We start from the raw sequence: 25,009 nt of genomic DNA, 5'->3' as shown, positions 1-25,009 counted from the left end.
TTCATTTTTGGACTGCAAATGTCTGTTTTAAGATTTAGCACCCATTAGACACTCAATAAATATTTGTTACTGAACTAAATTCATGGAAGTATTTAGCATCTGAATATCTACCCTCAAAACAATTAATCCTCAAAAGGGCTCCTCAGGCTCCATCATCTTGCTTCCACCAGAAGAATTAAATACAGTTATCTCCAAGATCCTGGCAAGTGCCTACAGATAACTTTTGGCCCCACACCGTTTTGACATGCTTTTGACATACAGCTTTGACAGGATTAGCTATAACTGGGCTTCGGTAAGAGCAATTAATTTTAAATAAGTTTTCAGAAAAAAATGATATGCCTAATTTTAAACTTGAAGGAACGACTTATAGTAACTGAAACTGGTTGAAAAACAAGGAAAAAATAAACAAAAGTCAAAAATCCTTTTGCATGGAAACAAACAATGCTTTCAACCAATCAAGTGAGAGCTCTGAAGATTGGCTCTTAATATTAAGGAGGTTAGGAAACTTTAGAGTCTTTACTGTCCAGTCTCTTCAGCGTATCAGTTTACTCAAGGGTGAAATGAATACTATGCAGTTACAGTGTCAAGGAAAACTGGTATTACTTAGTATCTCTCAACTGTCCTTAGCAGTTTGAAATGTAATGCTTAAATGTAATGTTTTACATATTTTTCTTAAATTAAACTGAGCATTTTAATTGCAACAAAAATTTCACTTGCATGGTTAACGCACTTGAAACCCTTATTTCTGACCTGTAAATACTTTTTCAATAATTTTCTCCCTTCGAACAATCTAGCAGTAAGACGCAGCAAGAACTGCAGTCCAGACACATCTCTTGAAGTACTGCTAAGGTCAGAAGATCCCAGCATAGCATCAAGTGCAGGTAGAGAGCAGAAAGGGTGCAATAAAAATGCAAAGCTAGAAGAAGGTCAGCTTGTTTTAGCACACTGAGACTACTTTCTCCTAACTAAATGTGATTGATTCTAATTTATTGCTCTCAATTACTAAACCATTTGTCTGAAGCCTGTAGACATCAAGGACAGTTTGAGGACAGTTTGAAGTCTTAGAGGGAATAGTTACTCGAACATTTTGCTGCCTAAGTGATGAGGTAAGTCAGATAGGAGTCACCCATGCTTTCTTTTGTACTTATTTTACCTTATGGATATGAATGACAGTAGAAAAAGAAAAATAGAAACAAACATCACAATAAAATAGAACTCTTTGATGAACACTATGCCTCTAATTATGTATTTATTTCCAAATACTAGAATGTAAACTCCATGAAAGCAGAAAATTTTTGCCTGTTTTGTTCATGGGTGTGTCCCAGCTGTCTCCAGATTGGTAAATATGCTCTACATGTAAGTTTGCCGAATGTCTAAACTGAATTCTCTTTCCACCTAAAACATTTCTACTGCTAGACTTTTCTCTCATGGTCTGTGTTACTATCTTTCTCCAATCATGCAGCTCTAAAATTTTGAGTCATGTTTTCCCCCTTTTTTGCCCTCTTCATTGAATTTTCCACCCTTTCCCATCTGGCAAAATTCGATTCATCTTTGAAGTCAAAACTCAAGGACCAGTTTATCGGAGAAGGTGTTCCAGCTCCTTGGCAGCCCCCTGTAGAGTTTATCACAGTCTTCTCAGTGGGATTCTATATTATGTACTTGATTGAAGGCAGGCTCATTCATTATGAATCCCTGATGCAAGCACAGCTGAATAATAAGTTCCTAGTAGTCTCTTCTCTTCATATCCAATCAGTTGCCAAGTTCCCTCGGCTCTTTTTATCCTAATGGTACTCTAGCATTATGCTTGTTTTCAGTTTCTTCTGTAACTAGCTAGTCGAAGCCACAATTATCTCATGCTGGTACTAACATTTTTCATAGTAATACCTTATAAATTCCCCAAGTTATTTCTAAATTCATTTCTCATAAAACATTAAATGGGTTTCTATTTCCAATATACCTCTCTTAGTCCCATACTGCTTATCTAGATAGCCAAGGCTAGATGAACATCAGGTCTTTCTCCTACTGTAATACTGACTAAACTGCATTGGCTCACTGGTTATTTTACTCTGAAAATGTCATGTGCATTCTCTCCTTTGTGGAACAGCTTTTCTTTTCTTGTTAAAGTTCCATTCCTCCTTCAAATGTGGTTCAAATCCTCTTAAAGGTGACTATCCCAATCTTTACTGATCGCTTTTCTGAACTCCAAGGGTATGGACTGGCTGACTCCACTGGGCAATTAAGCTATGTTAGTGTTTATTAGAATTTGTCTTTTTTATATATGTGCCATCATTCCTCAACTAGTGAATAAATCAACTGAAGATAAGAATTGTTCAATCCTCTTTTTTTTTTTTTTTTTTTTAATTCTTAGGATTTAGCCCCGTGCTCCATTCTTATTGGGTCATTAATAAAAATGCATTGATCATGATGGTAGTAATCAGAAAAAATCACACTATTGGGCCCATTTTATTTCTTGCTGTGCTCCGAGATAATTTACATTGGTAGCAATAGATATAACCCAAAATACCACTTATGTAAGTCCCAGGTTTTTAAAATTTGTTTCCTCTCAGTCAAAAGGGTGAAAGAAAAACAAATCTGAAGGTAATGAAAAAAGAAGGATGTATTTTTTTTTTTTTTCAGACTCCTTCAGGAATAGAACAGACACTAGTTATATCTATACAGCACAAAAGAAAAATTATATATTTGTATTAATATGTGGAAATGTTGGGAAGAACATTTTTCAGATTAATGGAAAGGAACAGATCTTTTTATTCACTACTCTTGCATGAAGTTTAGGAAGAAATTGGAATAGAAATTGCTAAGAGACTAACCACATGACATCCTGGGATGTGACTAAGGCCTAACAACAGTAAAGCATATCCAAATATAACTTTCATTCGATTATTTTAGGAAGAGTTGGCCACATTTAGAGAGATGTTGGAAGTGTTTACTGAAGCTCCTGGGAAATGTGTCCCTTCATACATTATGGCAATATATAGCAACGTGTATTCTAAAAAATCTTTAAAATTTGATTATTTTTTGATCTAATGATTTACTTTTGGGAATTTATCCTAAGAAGATAATCAGAGATATGTGTGAGGTTATATGTAATTGTATGTCTAAAATAAAAGTTAAATAAGCTATGACCATATAGTAGAATACATGTAGTCTAAAATATTAAAAGGATATTTAGTGATATTAAAATATAATGAAAAGTATATGCAGTATAATACCATTTAAAAATGTGCCTATTTCTCCATAAGCTTGACAAAAAGATGAGAACATCAAAAATATTAATACAAAATACTTGAATGGAAATTTCATGGATGATTTTAGTTTTCTTTTTTAAGCTTAATTTTTAAAGTTTTTCAAACTTTCTATAAGAAAGTTTCATTGGTTACTAAAATATAATGATTTTTTTAAAGTAAGGCTCATTTAACTAATTATGAATATATATGCGTAAGTATAAGTTCATTTCCAGAACTACAAAAAAGCTCCAAATCATATGTTCCTTTAAGAATAAACATCACTGTGTAAAAGAACAAGTATTTTATTTTTTTGGTTGACTTAAAATATTCTTTTAGCATAATCGGTCCATATAGGGATCTCTGCCCTGAGAGAATTTCTGCTTAATACCTTTTCAGGGACCTGACCTCAGGCAAAGATCAATGGACAAATATATTCCACCAATCTTGGCATTTCTTTCCTGTGATGTAGTCTGAAATTGTTTAAACATTCTCTTGGGGCATAATTATTGGCATTTCATGCTCAGTAACGCATTCCTCAATGCGGTGAGAGCTACCCATATTTTCTGAATGTCATGTGATATTTATATACTGAAATGTCATATGTGACAGAAGAACTGCAAAGTATTTTGAATTTTCCACAAGTCAGGTTATTGTACTTTCCAATGACCTGACTTTCTTGAAAAATACACGTAATTCCTGCCAAAAATAAACCAGTGATTCTGCTAACCTTGGTAGTACTGATTACTAGAGTCATGGGCCTTATACCTTGAGACTGCAGAAGAAATGAAACTATCATTAGAAAATTTATTAGGGTGATTTTAACAAGGTCCTCATTTACTTGAGTTTGTAAGAAACTTTCTTATACTCATTCAGAAAATAAATCATTTACAATGCAGTAAGTGGCAATCTATTGGATTTGAGATATTAAAAAGATACAAGGTGAGTAAAATTCTATGACTTGGAGAGAAGATCATATAAGGTGAGGATTTCCATTTATTAAGAATTTTTAAAAATAAGTGTAACAAGGGTTCATGTGAAATAATCACTTCTTTAAGGTTATTCATCATTTTTTAACCATCCATTTAAGTAACTTTAGGTTATTTAATTTACTTTCCAAGCATGTCTGAATAGCGAGCAAAACCAAATTTGGTCAAAAGCAAAATATCAGACTGGCTTACTATTCAGTTTTATATGAGTTTCATGAACAATGATTCTATCTATTCAGGCCTTGTTTTCCTCTCAACTGGGCTAACAGTTGTGTCGTTGGCATCTGTAAAAGGACATAATTCTGCAGCTAAGATAAATATAACTCTGTACAATAATTGTGAAGGAAATATTTAAAAATTGTACATTTTTAATGTATTGTCTAATGAGTTCATTTAGACACAAAGAAAAAAAAACTACTTCTCAAAGACTAGAATTGTAAAAGTTAATAAAATGAATCTAAGACATGTGGCTAAAACACTGAAAGTGAAAAAATTAAGTAAAATGAAAGCAACTTCAAGACAAACATTTTCAAAGGAACTTTAGTGAAATACAACTCTGTATTTTGCCCACCGTGTAAACACAAAACTCATAGTCAAGCAGAGGACTGAGATGAAATGGTAATCCTTACCTGGGCAGGAAAGGGAGAGTATCAAGTATTTAGGTAACTCTTTAGCTGAATGTAGAAGTAGAAACTGCCCAGTGTTTAGGTTGCTGTGCAAGAGAGTTCTCCTGTTTTTGGTTTCAAGACCATTTTAACACTCTTAAAAATTAGGGAAGAGTCCAAAGAATTTTTGTTGAGTTACATCTATCAAGAATTGCCATATTAGAAACATTTAAGATATTTAAGATATATTTATCAATTCATTTAAGATAACAATAATTATCCTTTTACATGTTAACATAAACAATATACTCCTATGAAAAAGAGCTATACTTTCAAAAACGAAGAAAATATTTAGAGAGAAGAATGATATTCTTTCAGATTTTTGCAAATATCTATAATGTCTGGCTTAACAGAAGACAGATCCCCCTATCTGTTTCTGTATTAAATCTGTTGTAATACCGCATGTCTGAAACACTCTACACCCGTGAGTGAATACATGTAACAGAGGCAAGTGACATATTAGAGTTATTATGGAAATAGTCTTGACCTTACAACACCCATATAAGCTTCTTGGGGACTACAAACTGAGCTTTGAGAACGTAGTTTTGGCATGTGTTATTGTTGTAGGGCCATAAGTTAATGAATCAGCATCTGTAGTCTGTTTTGAAGACAGTAGCACATCAACTTATCTTTTCCCTGAATGACAAATTGGCTTTGAAGTCACATGACTAACACTCAGATTTGTGGGGGCATCATTCCTCTTCTCTCTCCTCAGTCATTTACAGCTCCTCTCAAAGGGAGAAAGGAACATCACCAAGGATCCAGACAACTTTCAACAGGAGCAGTGGCACCATGAAGTGAAATTTCAACAGAAAAATACATCTTTCAACTTCTTCCACTTGACTTGTTATTTTGTCATTTTTATTCCTTTCTTATTTTCTCCCTCTATCATTGTTTTTCTCTTTTGTCTTCTTTGTCTCGCCTGAAAAATGATACAGGGTCAATATCTTACTGAAAAAACTTTTCAAGTGATGGGTAAAAGCCAAATGCAATGTAACAAATGTCAACCTTAAAAAAAAAAAAAGGAACTTTGGGTAAAATGAAAAGTAAAGAAATTTGAGATCAAATTTAAGTGTAAGAGAAATGTCAGACTTAGGAATACACAGTAAGAATTCATGCAGAATGCCATGAGGCTATTCATAGCTAAAAGCCCCAATGTCAGGTTAGAATTAGAAAACTATCAGAAGTGCAGAATATTTTCTCCAGCAGGTTTTGAGTTTGATGACACACTTAGCATCAACTTGGAAGAAAAATGTCAATACGAATATATTTGCTATTTTTCTAGTACTAAAAATGATCAGATATGACAGAAGAAATTTTTTCTAGGGAAAGTGGAGAATAAGGATCCTTTAAGATGATTGTAAACCTCTACCCACTGAATAATTCATGTTCCTTCAAGGATTTTCACATGATTACAGAATATTAGAACTCAAGGAAACTTGGAGACCTGGATCAATCTCCTGAATATAAAGATAAAAAACCAAAAAGAGAATCTGAGCTGTTTGCCCAAGGCCATCTGTTGCTGGCACTGAAACTAAAATTCAAATATCCAGAATATGAGGCCAACAGGCTCTGTATAGTACTTCTAGGAAGGTCTTTTTCTCTTTTGATCATGTAGACTTATATGAAGTCCACTAGATCAGCTTGAACATATTATTTATTTTATGACATTCTAAATGATGAATAGAGACATATAGTGAGTAATATAATTTGTCTAATTGGACTAGGACATTGACCCAGTCATAACCCAGTAGAAATAAGAATGATCCAAAGAGACCTTAGGAACTGTGCAGAGATATTTCTTGATGGATAGCTCATGGATCTACATATAGAAATTGAGAATTAACTCTATTATTTATGGTATTAATTGGACTTATTTATAATTAAACAGTAGTTATTGATTTTGTTTTTCTATATGATTACATTTTGATTTTATATACAGACAAGATTAGAAAGGCACTACATAAAACAAGTGGTATACTGGAGGCACTGTGTAGAAATTTTTCTTTTTTAAGATTTAATTTATGGGAGAGGGGTATGAGCAGGGGAAAGGGCAGAGGGAGAGAGAAAAGCAGACTCCCCGCTGAGCAGGGAGCCCAATGAGATAATCTCAGGGCCCTGGGATCATGACCTGAGCCGAAGGCAGATGCCTAACCAACTGAGCCACCCAGGTGCTGCAGAAATTTTGTGTTTGGATGGATTCAACCTTACATGCAAAAGCAGCATGAAGTTATGAAAAAGAATAAGGGATTTTGAGTTTAAATATTAAGGGTCTTCTTTTCCTATCTTACACTTTCTCTCTAAGCAAATTTATCTATGCCCTTAACTTAATTCCCATCTTTCTGTGGATGATTTCCAAATTGGGATCTCTAGCTTAGATTTCTTCTTTGAACCATCACCAGCCATCTCAAGCACACATCAAAGCCAACCTGTCCCAACCTAAATGTCAGGGTTCTTCTAATAACATCTACTTGTTACCCAGAGTGCCTATCTTAGTGGATGTTTCTATTTTCCATTTACTTGCATTATACAGAAACCTAGAAGTAATCTTTGACACCTTCCTTCTTTACTGCCCTTCTTTATTCAATCCTGTCACTTTTAAATGTTCTGATTCTATTCATTTTATTTCATCACCACTACCACACTTCTAAGGCTGACTTCCTATCCTCTGACACTCAGACTACTTCTTAGCTTCTGTAGCTTCCTAACTGTTCCCTCATTTACTTCTGCTTCTCTCACCAAATTTATGCTTCACTCAGAAACCAGAGTGATCTTTAAAAGATGCAAATTTGTGCATTATGCCAGCTTTAGTGCCAAATGAAGTGCCTTATATGAGTAAGCCATCAATAAATACCCACAGAGTAAATGAATAGACAAATTGGGCTTCAATTTCTCCATCTGTAAAATGGGGACAGTAAAATGGGGGAAACTGTAAATGTTGGGAATAATATTAAAGAGGCTGTCTTATAGAACAAACCATATAACATTTTATGAAAGTGCTTTGCAAGCTATGTCATTATTCAATTGTAAAATACTTATCATATAAATTATAACAAGTGAATTTAACTTACTAAACTTAGTTGAAATGAAATTATTCTCAAGAATTTATCAATTTCTATAGTTTGGCATTAAAAGAATCTGAAAACTCTAAACTCTTAATATAATTATGATGAAGAGGATAATAATGATAAAGATGATTGGTACAATTTTATTGAATACTCTCATAAGTACTTTACCCTATAAGGCACAGGATGTTATTACCCTCTCTTTATAGATAAGGAAGTATGCCCAAGGTCATTCAAGTAATAAGTGACAGAGTCAGATATGTCTGATCTCAAAACTTGTGCTGTCAACTGTGAAATTTGGAAGCAACTCCAGAAACTCTCTAAAAGTGCACACAGACAAGATATACACCTTTGGGTTTATGCTGTTCTACATTTCTCATTCTCAGTATATCAGAAGAGTATTTACTCTTCCTTCATAGACAATATTGAAAATTCCACATTTTTCTCTTCCATATTCATACTAATCTATAATATATTATATATTCAAATTTTTCCTTGCCTCCCACCTGAGATGAAGAAGTTACTCTCTTCCATTCCTTGGATAAAATTCCCTTTTGTACTTTTGTTCCAGGCTATTGGCTATTAATACCCTCTCACTATGCCACTTCACCGTCCATCTACTTTCTAATCTTCCCTTCCTGTATCATCCCTCATGTCAATTTGTAAACATGCTTCAAGGTTTTTTATTTGAACAAGCATACCAACCCCAAACCTCAAAGCCTTTACCATCAATTTTATTCCAAGAGTCATAATTTACTTATTTCTTGCTGTTTCCTCTTTAAGATCTTGAAGTATGGTATCCAGCTTTACTGTAGTATTACAATTGTCTCATGAATGCCATCAGTGACTGCTCTATTCTCAGTCCGTTGATTTGTTTTTAGACTGAATTCTACTAAACACCTCTCCAAAACCTTTGAAAACCCTTTTTAAAGAGTTTATTTATTTATTTAAGAAAGAGAGAGAGAGAGAGAGAAAGTCAGAGAGCACAGGGGAGGGGCAGAGAGAGAAAATTTCAAGCAGACTCCACACTGAGCACAGAGCCCAAAACAGGGTTCCATCTCAGGCCTCTGAGATCAGGACCTGAGCTGAAACTAAGAGTCCAGTGCTTGACCAACTGAGCCATCCAGGTGCCCCTTTGGAAAACCTTTTTTATTAATTCTAAATTACCAATCCTTTCTCCATCTCCTCCAACCACTTGGTCACTCTTCCTATTGCCTTTCCTGGTTTTGTTTGCTTTCTATATTGCTTTTAAAATGTTGCTACTCAGGGCGCCTGGGTGGCTCAGTGGGTTAAAGCGTCTGCCTTCAGCTCAGGTCATGATCCCAGGGTCCTGGGATAGAGCTCTCTGCTCAGCAGGGAGCCTGCTTCCTCTTCTCTCTCTGCCTGCTTCTCTGCCTACTTGTGATCTCTGTCTGTCAAATAAATAAATAAAATCTTTTAAAAAATAAATAAATAAAATAAAATGTTGCTACTCTCCAGGGTTCCATCTTTTACTCCTTTCTATATTTCCTTTACATGTTTGCACACAGTACAGCTACTTCTATGGCTTCAGTTACTGTCTTCAAGCCAATAATTCACATATTAATTTTTAAGCTTTCATTTCTCTACTAGGCTTCAGGTCTGAATATACAACCACATACTGGTCATCTCCTTCTAGATATCCCACAGGGCTTTAATTATTCAATATTCCAAAACAGAACTCTCTACCTTATACCACCCAAATGTTCTCTTTCTTCTATTATCCTTGTCTTGATTAACCCTATAGTTTTCTATCATTTACCCAAAATGGAAAACTCCAAGTCTTCAATTTCTCTTCTCTTTTTTTCATTTTTCTCTGAAATGTTTCTCAGATCTGCTCTGTGGATTTCTACTGTTTTTCAGGCACAGACCATTTTTCAAATAGACTATTCAATACCTGACATCTATCTAATATCCTTGTTCTCATTTTCTTTCTTTAGTTCATCCTTCACATTGATGTCAGCATTATTCTTGTATACCATAAATTTGGCTGTATGACTCCCATTTTTAACAAAATTCCATGGGCTGCAGAAATGAGTCTGCAGTAACTATCTGGCTCATGATACCTAAAACATCCTAGGCTTACCTGTCTTTCTAGTCTTGTCTCGTGGTACAGTTCCCTTCTAATATAGTATTAAATTACTCACTATTCTCTGAACCTCTATAACCATGCACATGCTAGTCTTTCTTCTTAAAATGCCATTTCCTCTCTTCTCCACTCAGGAAATTGCTATGAATATTTCAATTCAGACTTCAATTCCTTTGTGAAGATTTCCTTACCTTCTCAGAAAGAATCTGACCCTCTCTCCTTTGGGCACATAGAGCACTTAGGACTTTGGTTACAGTATGGAATATATTGTGGGGTGATCTTTAGCATTAGTCTTTTTCTCTAAATTGCTTTTTAGAGATAGTCACTGTGACTTATTATTCAGTCTCTTTGATTCATTGCATGTCAATTTCCACATACACATATTTGTGCTCAATATATAAATGTGAAAGACACACCATTATCCATCACTTAATTATTTAGTCTAATGTAGAAGTTATTAACTGTCTCCTTTTAAATATTCCATGCTACCTATTTAAAATGCTAGTCAAGAATGCCTTTCGTGTAAATTGATCTCTATAATAAAAGATACAGTGGTTTCATCCAAACATGTTTATGAAACATTTTTCCAAGGAAACTGATTTTGGATGCTAAAGCACCACCTGTTAAGCACTGTTCTTCTTCCTGCAAAATAATAATTTTACATCACGTGGGATGGCAAGTTCTAGTACCTTGTCAAATTTTTATTTAAGCTTCTGATGTAATGCTCTGATGCCAGTTCAGAGTTGCTATTTTTAAATGAATCCTTTCCTTGAACTGTCTTTTAATTCCATGGGTAATTTCTGCTTGCTATCAGCAGTTGAAGCTATGCCTGTGCATCAGTGTTCAAGAAAATAGCAACCATCTGCCAAGAACCACAGACCTTAGCCCTTGGTCTCTGGTATTCTGACAGCACTGCCTTCTCTAATGGAAATATCAGTACCTGGTGAGCACACTGCTGGCACTCAGTAGTGGAAATATTAACACCCCATGCCCCACACTAGGTAAATTAAATCTCAACATGTCTCTTGCTAAAAATAAACCAAAAGGAGGTGGTGAATCTTTGAACTGGATTAAATAAACAGCAATATTAAAAATTCTCTGAGCTAGAAATGGAGCACACCAGTTCTCAAGAGGTTAAACCATTGGAAAAATAGACTATTCAAAGGAGAAAAAATACAGATCTCTGAAGACCTCACTCTGACAACTCACTTAACAAGCACAAACTGTTTGTTCTAGAAAAGTCAGCTTTTGAATTTAGAGAAGTTGAAAGGTTCATTTTTGGAAACAGCTTGTCCTCAAGTTTTTTAGTAGTTCAGTTAAAGAGAGTGGGAGTCATAGAATGAGTGCAATGGAAATATTTTAACCTTCCCAGTGACCTTCTTTGATGCATGATAAGGAACCGTCCAATGTTCAAATAAATCAAATTTCTGCTAAATTTCCTAAATGATGCATAATAAACAGCACTCTACTTTGAAAGCAGTCCCTATAATTTCTAAAAATCTGATTCTTCAGAAAAAAAGAAATTACACAGTGAAGTAGAAACACCGAAGCATGATAAAATAGTTAAGTACTGCTATTTACTATAATAAGACCATATTAAGATAGTTTTATTTACATATTTAGTATGTAAATAGCCTAGAATATTTGTGTAGAAAGGCTGTAAGCATAGCAGTTAAGATTTCAAGCTTTAAATCTCTGGATTTAACCTGAGCTCCTCAATTTACTAGCGTTCCATTGGGCAACTTAATCTCTGTAAGCCTCTGCTTCCTCACAGGTACAACTGAAATAATAATAGTATTTGCTTCATAAGGTTATTGTGACTATTAAAATTAGATAGTACTAAGGGGCACTAAGTAGTAATTTGATCTTTATATTTAAAACACTGTGTCAAATAGATTTTCAGTATCTATTTAGGTAGAGAAGGCTCACTATAAACAGAATTATGCTTATTTATCAGGGATCAGAGAATACTGAAGTCCGTCTAGCAAGTCCTTTCATTTTACAAGCAAGAAAACTAAGCAGTATTATAGGCTTTATTCTGATAAACATTTTTGTAAGAGGCTGCCACAACTCTCAGCATGAGTGTGGGGTTGGGGACTCAGGATCGTGATAGAGCGGTGAGCCCCATGGAACGCCTCTGCAGTGTCCGCAGTGCAAAAAGTACCTACTGCTTGGCTTCAACCTGCTCTTTTGGCTGACCAGGTCAGCTGTCATTGCTTTTGGACCATGGTTTTGGTTTGGAGGCACCGTGAAGGATTTATTATCAGAGGATGAGTCATTGCCATATATCTACCTGGGGCTCTTGTGTGCTGGTTGGAGCAGGAGCCCTGATAATAGCCATGGGTTTCTTCAGGTGTTAGGAAGCCATGAGGCAGATTTAGTGTATGGTTGGCTTTTTCACCTGCCTATTGGTGAAATCTGCTGCTAAAGTAACCACTGGAGTATTTTTTTTTTATAGGCAAGGGTGTAGCTATATGATAGGCTCGGACCATATATGAAGAGGCTTATTATAACTATTACCCTACAGATAGGGAAAAGGGAAACAGGACTCTCGTACTTTCCACTCAACATTTTAGTGTTGTGAAACAAAAGGTCTGAACAGGTCCAATCCATATGCCTAAAGGAGCTTCTCAGACACAGACATTGTATTGGTAAAATTGAGACCATAATCAGCGTTAAACTGGAATCTGTTGGTATTGGAATTGGTGGTCTCATGATCTTTGGCATGATGTTCAGCATGGTCCTTGGCTGTGCAATGTTAAACTCATGAGATGTGATATGAAGCCACTTCTACATGGAAAGTACAAGATAGAAAGTACAAGATACAGCTTTCACATGCTGTTGCAGGAACAGTCTCCTAGCTCATTTTTAATATTCGAAGGACACTTTGGATCTAAAATAATCTGTTGTCAATTGTACATTTGCACATGTATGAAGGTTTGCCTCATTACTGATTTACCCCTTGAGTAAACTCCTACTGCTTATGTTGATTGAAATTATATTCATGGTTTGGTTTGCATGTTTCTGGCACATGCATTATATACAATGCAATCTGTTTGCTGGGAATTCCGGATTCTTGTTATGTCAGAGCAACAACCTATTTGCCTCTGAAAAAAAGAAGACTGAAACTTTTATAATGTTTAAAAACTTGGGTATTCAAAAATAAGATTTTTCTAAGAAATATTCCATAAACTTTATAAAGGTATTAGTTGACACATTTAATGTCTTTTAAATAGACCAAGGTATATCTTAGTAAAACAATAATAATTCCCCTCCATAAAGCCAGTTTATGCTTTAGAAACTAGAAAGATGTTATATCATCTGGTGAGAAAATTAGGCTTTAGAGATATTATAGAGATTCATATTTCTATTTTTACTTTTCTGTTCTTTTAAATTTTTAATAGCTTTACTGAGACACAATTCAAATTCTATACAATTCACTTAAAGTGTACAATTCAATGGTTTTGAATATGTTCCAGGAGTTGTGTAACTATAACCAAAAAAAGAAACTTCATACCCTTTAGCAATCAACCCTCTTTTCCCCCCAACCTTCCCAAGACCTATGCAATCACTAATCCACTTTCTGCATCTATAGTTTTGCCAATTTTGGATATATCTTATAAATGGAATCCTATAATCTTTTGCGACTGACTTCTTTCATTCAGCATAATGTTTTCAAGGTTTACTCATGTTGTAACATGTATTATTACTCATTCCTTTTTATTATTGAATAATATTACAGTGTATGGTTAGACCACATTTTATTTGTCCATTCATTAGCTGATGGTCTTTTGGGTTGTTTTTCTTTTTTGGCTATTATAAATATTGCTTCTCTGGATATTCATGTATGAGTTTTTGATGGACTATGTATTTTATCCTGGGTATATACTTAAGAGTGGAATTGTTGGGTCATACAGTAACTCAATGTTTTATATCTAAGGAACTGAAAATTACTTTCCAAAGTGGTTGCACCATTTTACATTCCTACCAGCAATGTGTGAGTTTTCCAATCCCTCCACATCCTGGCCAACACTTAATATTATTTGTCTTTTTGAGTATAGCCATCCTAGTGAGTGTGAAGTGGTATTTCATTGTGGTAGAAAACGAAAACTTTCACCTCCTTTTCTATTCCAGAAGTTTTGGAAAGTACACTAATTTTAACATAAACCTAAGTAAATCAGTTTGAAAAGTCCTTTGTGTCACTTTCTCTTACATTCCCCTTCTGTCAGGACTTTGAGAGAGAATTCAGAATAGAACAGGGCTCTGCAATTCTTCTGCTTCTGGAGACTGCAGACTTCTTCATGCCATCAGTGAACTGATGCTTATCAAGACAGTTTTAAAATAGCTCTTCTTGGCTTTTAATATAAAATAGAAGCCAAGGAAGAGCTGTTTCCCCAAACCAAAGCCAGCTTCTACACTTATCCCACATGTTTCTCCCTAACTATAAGAAGACATCATTACTCAACTCCCAACTGCATTCCAGGGTATTTTATTCTGTGAGACGATCTGGAGAATATATAAGGGATAAATTTTTCCCTTTTATTCTTACTGTTATCATTGGCATATTAATTGTACACTTACTATAAATGGGACATTTTGTATAAAAGATATGGTCCAATTATTAAGGACTTACTTCTTTTGAGAGGGGTAAAGAGTAGAGAATTTTATTTTTCCCTAATTTGCTTTATTATTTCTGTAAGAGTATCTAAACTCTTCATTTAAGAAACTATGGCCATTAATTATCCTTCCAGTTTAGCACAGAAGACACAATTATAGCTTAGATTTGCTTAAAATTTATATTTATAGTTTACATTTATCTAAATTTATTATCTATAGCTATTGAAATTGGAAACAACCAGAATAGCTATTGAATTAATTATAGAGTCCTATTTTTTTCTCCAAATTTTTCTCATCAGTAATATCATGCTTGTTACGCAATTCTTACCTAGCAGTCAGAAGTCCAAGTGCCTCCAAAGGGCAAGAAAATTTCCATCTTCTCAAAATGGTATGCATTTCTGAAACAGTTCTTTCATCCCATCCAGGGGCACTACCCAGGACCAAAGGAAGGGAGCAGTTTTCACTATTGCAGTAGAAGCGATAAAACCATAAGTATCTTCTCTTTTCCTCAGAGAGTCTGCAAAACCAGATTGGAAACTATAATTTATTGGAGTGTGCTATATTAACAAATGTTAGAGTACAAAATCTTACTCAGTTCTTTGAATTTCATTTTAGTTTACTTTGAAAAACAAGTCTTTTATCTTCTTCAGAGAATCTAATAGGTTCTTTTATTAGCTTATTTTCTGCTAATTTCATTCTTTTACAGAATGGTTAACAAAATCTCTGTCTCCTTTAGGGCAGAGCAAGTTTTATCTGAATCCTGCCACATGTACTACTTAGAACAGAGGTAATAGAAAATTTACTCTCTTACTTTCTAAGCTAATTTAGACCCAAGTGTGCCTGTGAAGAAATGGCATATTTTAAAGATGCTAGTCCTTCATCTCAAAGCAAATTTCATGCGAGTTCAGAAAACTCTGCACAAAAATTCAAAAACAAAAATTTCAATTCATGCCTGGATTGGGGCTTTAAATTCTCATATTTCACTGGAAGTTTGGAGTTAAAATGCCAGTGAATAGGATTTCTTTAAATGCCCAACTGTTTCTCCCTGGAGAATGGTTCCAAACAGAAGATCGAAATCTAGGACTAGGGCCATTGACTTGCTGACAGTTTATCATGTTTTGCTCACACTCCAGCAGAAGCATTCAGAACCACAGTTCAACTGGAGGACAGCATTTCTCATATGACAATGACAGCTTTTGAACACTGTCTCCTCCAAACTGACAGTGTTGCTCAGCTTAAATTAGCTAAAACTTCCAAGAAGGATAGTAAGAAATATTAAAATATTTTAAATGTTAATATTTCTCTACATTTTTAAAAGCCATCTTCAGCTACAAATGAAAGGGTTAGATAACAGAGATTTTTGAAGTATGCTTGGGTTCCTGTCCCATTTTGTCACTACCTTTCCCACTATAGAGTCCTCAGAAGAAAAATTCCATTACAAAATTATTACCAAATTATGACTAAAACAAATTATCTTGTTCTGATTAAATTCCTTTCTCTCCAATATTGAACAAGGTATTTTTCTTTTACTTTCTTTTAGTGAAGCATAATTTACATCAAAAGAATGCACACATTCAGTTCAATAAATTTTAACAAATTCATACGCTGAATAAAAATCACACTCCTTTTAATATACATTTTCTTACACAAACAGAGGTAAGAACTGGCAGGATTTCTTTCACTCTGGGTTAATATTACCTATTTTAGAACTTCACATAAATGAAATCATAGAGTAAATACTTTTTATTTATAGCTTCTTTCACTCACTGTGTTTTAAAATTATCCATATTGTTGAGTATATCAGTAGTCCATACATTTTAACCAATGAGTAATATTCCTTTGTATGAATACACCCCAGTTTGGGGATATTATGAATAAAACTGCTATAAACATTTGTATGCAGGTATTTGTAAGGATGTATTTCTTTCATTTCTCCTAGAAAGTTCCTGGGAGGGGAATGACTGGGTTTTATGTCAGGTATTTGTCTACTTTTTGAAGACACTGTCAAAATATTTTTTGAAGTGGTTGTAAAATTTTACACTATTAAGCACAGAGTATGACAGTGCCAGTTGTACCACGTTGTTGCTAACACTTGGTTTTGCCCATTTTAAGATATTATCCATTCTAATAGGTACATAGTGGCATCTATATGACTAATTTCAGAGAATTAGAATTACCATCTTAACAAGAGAGAGTATTCTAACATAACCTTCCACTTAGTGAGGTTTTCTTTAATTCTCTTAACAAAGTTTTGTAATTTTAATGTAGAGGTTTTGATATTGTTAATTGAATTTTATTTTTTAATTTTTTATTATTAACTTGTAATGTATTATTTGCTTCAGGGATACAGGTCTGTGATTCATCAGTCTTATACAATACACAGCACTCAACATTGCACATATCCTCCCCAATTTATTTATTTGAGAGAGAGATGGAGAGAGAGAGAGAGAGAGTAGGGTGAGGGGCAGAGGAAGAGGGAGACAAGCAAATTCCCTGCTGAGTGGGGAGCCCAACATGGGACTTGACCTCATGACCCTGAAATCATGACCTGAGCTGAAATCAAGAGTGGACACTTAACTGAGTCGCCCAGGTGCCCCTGTATGTTGAGTTTTAAAACAGAATTTATTTTGTTTTTCACTGAAATACACTGCATTTTGCACTTTGATCCCAAATGCTATGATCTTACATAATTATATCATCTGAAAATAGAGGAAGTTTTGTTTCCTTCTTACCCAGTTCAACACATTTAACTTCTTTTTCTTACTATATTACACTAGCTAGAACTTCCAAAACCACATTGAGGAGAAATATTTAGATAGATAGCTTTGCTTTCCAGTTGCAGGGGGAAAACATTCATTCTTGTACCATTTAATATGATGCTAACTCTAGATTTTTCCACAGATCTAGATTTAACTCGGGATTTTAAGGTTGAGAAAGCTCCATTCTATTCCTAGTTTTATGTTTTTATTAGGAATGAGTGTTAAATTTTGGCAATTGTTTTTTTTTTTTCACCAAATCTATCAAGATGATATGATTTTTCTTTTATGTCTTTTTCCATTTTTAAAGTTTTCATCTAGCTGAGTCCTTATATTTATTTATTTATTTTTAAAAGATTTTATTTATTTATTTGACAGACAGAGATCATAAGTAGGCAGAGAGGCAGGTGGGGGGAGGGGGGAAAGGAGGCACCCCACTGAGAAGGGAGCCAGACAAGGGGCTCCATCCCAGGACCCTGAGCTCATGACCTGAGCCAAAGGCTGAGGCTTAACCCACTGAGCCACCCAGGCACCCTGAATCCTCATATTTAAAATATAGGCTTGTAAATAGCATAAAGTAACATACTGCTTTTGAGGTAGGTGACAATTTCTGACTTTTAATTAGAGTTTTTCCTTCCATTTATATTTAACATAATATGAATATAATTTTTTTTCTTCAGATATAATTGGTTTAACTCAACCATATTGTTATTAGTTTGTCATCACTGTTTTCAAACCATTTCTTTGTCCTTTTTCTCTTTTTATCATGTCATCTTTTCAATTATTTTCTTGTATTTCATTTTTGTCTTCTTCTTGGCCTGTAAATGTGCACTTAAAATTTGGGTGGTATAGTTCTCTAGAGATTGCAGTATTATCTTTTAGCATATCATAGCCAACAATGAACTAATATTATACTGCCTTCCATTTCTCATTCTTATTATAGTGGTTATGCATTTTATTTTCATATATTACAAGCCCCCTAGTACATTGTAATTATTTTTGCCTTATACAGTTAATTGCTTTTTAAGAAATTGTTAAATGTGTAAATAAAAGTCATTTTATTTCCCTATTTTTCCTTTGCAGTGCCTTTTTTCATTTATTCTTATATACTGAGCTTTCTTCTACTTATCCTTTTCTTTCAGCTAGTAAGACACAGAGAGAGAGAGAGAGAGCACAAGCAAAGGAAGCTGCGGAGAGAGAGCGAGCTGCAGGCTCCCCGTTGAGCAGGGAGCCCAATGTCAGGCTTAATCCCAGGACCCTGGGATCAGACCTGACTGAAAGCAGATGCTTAGCCAACTGAGCCACACAGATTTTAAGATTTCTTACAGTACATGGGGCATCTGGGTGGCTCAGTGGGTTAACTGTATGCCTTCAGCTCAGGTCATGATCCAGGATAGAGCCTGCGTGATACTTGCTGCTGAGCAGGGAGCAGGGAGCAGGGAATCTGCTTCTCCTTCTGCCCCTCTCCCTGTTCATGCTTTTTCTCCCTCACTCTCTCTGTCTCTCTCTCGAATAAATAAATTAAATATTTAAAAAATCTTTTTCTTACAGTATAGATAAGCTGATCATAAACAAATTCAGCTGTGTTTAATTGAAAATATTTTCATTCCGTCTTCATTTTTGAAATATAATTTTACTGGTTATAGAATTTTAAGTTGACAGATTTTCTTTTTCCCTTTCTAGATGTAAGATAATATTCTATTGTCTTTTGGCTTCCATTATTTCTGATGAGAAATCTACAGTTAATATAATAGTTGTTCCCCTGTAGGAATTTATTTTCTCTGGTGCTTTAAGAATTTTTACCTTTATTTTTTATTTTTAGAAATTTAACTATAATATGGATATGTGGGTATGTCTGAATGCTTGTTTGGGAGTTGCTAAGTTTCTTATATCTGTGGGTTGAAGTTAAAACAAATTTGTAAAATTTTGACTATTTTCACTTAATTAATTAATTAATTAATTATTTTTTTTGCCTAGATCTTTCTCTCCACTCCTGTGTGTCCAATACAATATCGTCAATATTGTCTGACAGGTTACAAGGATCTATCAGTATTTTTTTCTGTACTTCAACATGGCTAATCTATAGCCCTTTCTTCAAGCTCCTTATTGTTTCTTTATAATGCAATCTATTAAGCTTTTCAGTGATTTTTAGAAAATTTAGATATTGTATGTGTGTGTTTTTTTAAAAGACTTTATTTATTTGACAGAGAATAGAGAAAGAGCACAGCTAAGCAGAGTGGCAGGCAGAGGGAGAGGGAGAAGCGGGCTCTCCACTGAGTAGGGAGCCTATTGCAGGGCCCAATTCCAGGACCCCAGGAATGACCTGAGCTGAAGGCAGAGGCCTAATCAAATGAGCCACTCAGGTGCCCCAGATGCTGCGTTTTTCAGCTTTTAAGTTTCCGATTTTATTTACTGAACCTTTGTTTGTTCACTCATATATACCTTTTTTTTTTTTAACCCACTGAGCCACCCAGGCGCCCAATACCTTTTTTTTTCTTTTTTTAAAACATCTATAGATGTCTTTATAATAGTTGTATTCAAACCATTAGCTGCCAGTTTAAAAATATTTGGATTTGTCTTTGTTAACTGTTTCCTCCTATCCTAGGCTATGGTTATATATTCCTGAGTCTTTCTATTTCTAACAATGATTGATTGTATGTTAAATATTTAAAATGTTACATTGTCTGAATTTTGCCATCTTCTGGGTGTTAAATATTTCTTTCTTTTCTTCTTTTTTTTTTTTTTTTTTTAAGTAGGCAGTTTAAGCACTAGCAGATCAGCTTTAGCCTTTTGAAACTTGTTTTTGTATATTAGGTTGGGCCTAGCATAGTCTTTAATCTTGGGCTAGAAAACACTTACTCTTAATATGCATCTTGCTGGTTTCTTTGTTGAATGCTTGGGGTGTTCTGGGAGCATTTTTTATTCTTATTGGTCAATATTTCTATGTCTTCCAGCATTGTGCAACCACATCTTCCTGTGGTAGCTCTTTTGGAGGCTTACAAAATCTCTAGCTGCTCATGAGTAGTTAAGTACTCAGTTATGTATTTCTGTAGCGCCTTTCCTTCTCTACTATTATGCTCTAGAAATTCCAGCTGCTTTAGCATCATTAAACTCTGATCTCTGCCCACTTTTTTTTTTTTTTTAAATCTCAGCAAGACCACTTCTTTGAATATACCTCCCAGAGCCATGATGTAGAAAGTGCCTTCAGGCTGAAAACCCTTTATTTATGAGCTCACCTCAAGCCCTGGTCAATTTCTGAAAGCATTTGTTTCAAATGTATTTTTCTTGTCTCATATTCTTTTAAGCCAGGAGAATTAGTATTAGTCTAGTAATAGGTGCCTTTCATAGCTAGAAGTGGAAACATAAATTTTTTTCAAAACAAATGTTTTTCAATCTTTCCTTCTGGAATCTTCCTCATATTAGAAATACTCTTAGCTGTCATCAAGTATATTTTTTAAATATTTGCAAATATTATTGGTACATTTTCACTGAAATTCATTTAGTCTGAATTTCCTGACTCTGCTTACATTAGATAAATTTGTAAGAAGAAATAATTATCACTATTTAAGTGACAAAATATGGTATTTTGAAACAAGTTAATCTGATTTTTTTTGAAGTTAATCTGATTCTAACACAAATTTTATCACACTGAATGCTGTTCTCCATCAATTTCACAATCCAGAGTGAAATTCTACTGCACTGAGCTTAATAATTATATTTGAGTAAGTGAAACAGAGGAAAATATTGCTTATTTTATGTATGCATTATTCATTTAAATAGAAACTGAAGTATAAAAACAAGTTGGGATTCACTGAAGTAAACTTAAACTCCTAATTAAAGGAAGTTACTGTCATTATTTGTTGCTTTTGATCTTTTTTGTTTGAATACACTTAAAATTTCAAAGCATGGCACCTTTTTCATATTTTAAAAGAAACCATTACAAATATGTTAGTTTGATATGTGACACACTTGTTATATGTAATGTTTTATATTTTTGAGTAAGTAGTAGAAAAGATATTTCACCTACCTGACAGCAGTCTAGTATAATAATGGATTATCAAGATGTATCATGAAGACTACAAGAATAGTCCATCATTTACATCCCTTAAGGCAACTTTTTATATCAGATATTATGTTAAGAAACTTTATTCATTACATTTATTTTACATGTATTATCTATCAGCACAGTGTACAGTACTGGAAATAGAGTGAAAACAAGATAGAGGGGTTCCTTGCTCTCCCGATTCTTACAAATTTACGAGTAAGACAAGAAAAAACACATTAGCAGACAGAATGATAAGAGTGTGTAAAGTATAATAATAAAAGGTAATAAGACAGAGAGTAAAGAGAACTTCATTAGATAGGGTAGTCAGATAATATTTCTCTAAGAAGATCACAATTCAGTGAAGACCTGACCTACAGGATGAGAGATTCAGTCATGTGAAGAACTGAAGGAGTATTTCAGGTAGAGGGAACACCAAATGGAAAGACCTTGAGATGGGAGAGGGACCAGCACATTTGAACTATATAAAGGAGACTGATGTCACTTATTGAAGTGAATGAGGAAAAGAATACTACAAGGTGAAATTAGAGATAAGGGCAGTAATAAGATTACCCAAAACAGAACTCTTGATCACACTCAATGCCTCAGTCTGAAATGGCCCAAACTTATTACTTCTCCAGAGAATTACTTGTAACATCTGCCTATTCAATAATTTCAAAACTTTGGATTCTCCATTAACCTAACTTGGTTTTTTGCTTTCTCAGTTGGACTATCCCCTAGTTACTATTAATCATCAAATCATGTCTCCTCAATTTCCAGAACAGGGCTCCCAAATCCAGACATTTCTACTAAAGTCCAGTGCCATTACCCTAGTGTTAGCCACCATGACATCTTGCTTAAAAAATTACATCAACCTTCTTGCTATATTGCTTCCATTCTTACTTTCTCTCTAATCCATTCTTCAACTTGCGGTCCAAGGGCCCACTCAAAGAGATTATTTAGATCACATGACTCCCTTGTTCAATGTATTTATACAATTTCTTATTCTTGGAATAAAAGGCATTATCATGTTTTATATCTTTTCACAGTATACACAGAAAAGTTACTTTCTTAGTTTAATGCTTTTGCCTGCTATTAATGAGCACAATCACCTATGGATTAGATATTACCAAGTAGAAAGTACCAATATCGCTAGTTCTCTTATGGCTCTTCCTGGGATTTTATTTTATTCTTCAGAGAATTACTGTTTGACAAACTTTAAGTACTCCTTAGTCACTAACTTAGTGCTATTAAAAATTATTTACATCTATTCTTTTTAAATCTGCCAAGAAAATTAAATTTTGCTTTTTTCTACTTACTAAAACAACTTTTTACTCTGTTGAAGTATAGTTGAGCAATGGTTTGTCACTGTTAAATGTCGATTATAGCTAATCAGTCTCTGCTTTATTGTACTGAACAGAATGATTTCCAATCTTTTTATTTGTCCTTTGACTAAAGTCAAACCTCCATTGTTAAAAGCAATGGAAAAACAAATCTTTAAAAAACACACAAAATTACTAAGTTAGTTGTTAAACATTAATTGAACATCCAAAAGATGTAACTTCCAGTATAATTGGTGGTGTAAAAAACAGTAGGCAAATTTTACTCAAAAGACCTGGGTCACTTACAGTAAAGGAGACTGTTTCTGTGAAAGTCTGGCAATGTGTTTTAAACACTCTTTTGGTGGTTCTTCAAGATCATTTCTATTCTCTTCAGAATCAAGTTTCATATACTCCCACTCAGTAGCTGGAAAATCAATCTGAAATAAAGAAATGATTTGTCATGTATTGAATGCCTCAAAATGCATCATTAACTTAATATTCTCTATCTAAGGTTTGTAGAAGCTAAGGGAAAATTCCTATGTTTTCTGTGCTCTTTTTTACTTAAAAATAATTTTTAAAAGAATCATTAGGGTTGGGGCACCTGAGTGGCTCACTCAGTTAAGCATCCAACTCTTGATTTTGGCTAATGGATGTAGGATGAAGTCCCATATCAGGCTTGTGCTCAGCACAGAGTCTGCTTAAGATTCTCTCTCTTCTTCTCCCTTTTGCCCCTCCCCCTACTTGTGTGCCTTCCATCTCTCTCTAACATAAGTAAGTAAAATCGTTTAAAAAAAAAAAAGAATCATTAGGGTTTGGACTTGGTATTTAAATATATATAGTGTTCGGCAAATCTTCAATTATTTACATAAATGGTATAAATTTGTAATCTGTAATGTTGTCTGAGGAAAAATGAAAAAAATAGCAATATATGAAATTTCATAAATGTAAAAGTTATATTTTTGTTTAATGCTGAAATTATATCCTTTTTATAGTTCAGTACTAAAATGTCATTACATTATTAAATGATAAAAATTATGGATGGTACTTATACTTTTCTCATGTAAATACCTAAGAAAATAAAGAGTTACTCTATGTTGGTTTATACTTCAGGAAATCTACAGGGCTGTGAACAACTTTGAAGACATGAATTTCTGGTGAAGATTTATTTAAATGTCTAACCAAATACAACATTCTTTTTTCTTGCTCTGTAGTTCAGATTTATAGACAGGGCTAGAATTCAGGCCTTTTTTTTTTTTTTTTTGGCAGAATGTGTTTTCCATTAAACCATGTTTCAGTGATGATCTGATTCTAGTAAATAAAAAAAAGTTAACAAAATATACAATTTCAAACTATGTAAATGAGCTAGTTACTTTAGTGCCCCATATGTGTGTTTAAGTCATGATACATTTTTTTCATATTAAAATACCTAAAATTATTTTTCTCTGCTGAACTATGTTAGTTTGGGATCTCAGAAAAAATTGAGAAACATTATAAGGTACACTGTGTGATTTAAAGCTTGAAATACAGTTGACTCTGTTTGGGTTATTTGCTAGAAAAAGTTTTAGCAATTTTATAATCTCCAAAATTTGTTGTCACATTTGTTTTTGGTATAATTTTTGTTATACTGTACCACTTAATACTCCAATATGATAAAAGAACTGAATCATAGAAAAGCAATGTTATAATAAATTTTCCCTTTTAACAGAAAGCTTAATTTTTGTCCCCTAGAGAGAAGTAACTCCAGTATTGGCAGGTTATGTTATTCCTCGTGTGCCCAAATACTTTAAACGCAAGAAACAAAAATACTAGAAATATTATTTGATGAACTAGTTCAATTTTATGTTGGTTTTAAGAGAAGAGCAGGGTACACGAGGAAACTAAAGCTATTGGATGAGAAAATAGAAGTATTCTTGTGCACAAATATATAATAGATTCTTTGATATATTTCACTTATGAATTTTTAATTTCTGATATACAAATGAGGCCCTATACTGACTGCATTATGTCATATGTTATGAGCCTAAAATTACTGATTCCTGATCCAGTGATAGAAAATACTGGAATTTCTCCCAAATGCCTTTTGTTCTAATTTTTCATGGAAGTGAAGTTCCCAGAAAGTATATGTTATTGTATTTGCTCTAGAATTTTTCTTGTGTATCATGCATTATGGAAGATATAAAGAGTATCCATCGCTTTCAAAGAAC

At 34.0% G+C, this 25,009-nt stretch overlaps 1 protein-coding gene and 1 pseudogene across 1 annotated transcript in view; one reads left to right on the top strand and one right to left on the bottom strand.

Annotated features, from left to right (window-relative positions):
* PIK3C2G (phosphatidylinositol-4-phosphate 3-kinase catalytic subunit type 2 gamma) overlaps nucleotides 1–25,009 on the bottom strand; it is a 325,900-nt gene that overhangs the window by 200,883 nt on the left and 100,008 nt on the right. The window contains exons 14-15 of the mRNA XM_059404484.1: nucleotides 23,112–23,242; nucleotides 15,014–15,202 (exon numbers count right to left, since the gene is read on the bottom strand). Of these exons, the coding sequence (XP_059260467.1) occupies nucleotides 15,014–15,202; nucleotides 23,112–23,242 (320 nt within the window). The remainder of the gene's footprint in view (nucleotides 1–15,013; nucleotides 15,203–23,111; nucleotides 23,243–25,009) is intronic.
* LOC132020122 (tetraspanin-2-like) lies at nucleotides 1,102–12,850 on the top strand (annotated as a pseudogene).

Source organism: Mustela nigripes, chromosome 6 (genome assembly GCF_022355385.1).
Source record: "Mustela nigripes isolate SB6536 chromosome 6, MUSNIG.SB6536, whole genome shotgun sequence".
NCBI classification, from domain to species: domain Eukaryota; kingdom Metazoa; phylum Chordata; class Mammalia; order Carnivora; family Mustelidae; genus Mustela; species Mustela nigripes.
The sequence above is the reverse complement of the archived record's forward strand: the minus strand, read 5'-3'. Positions and strand labels throughout refer to the sequence as shown.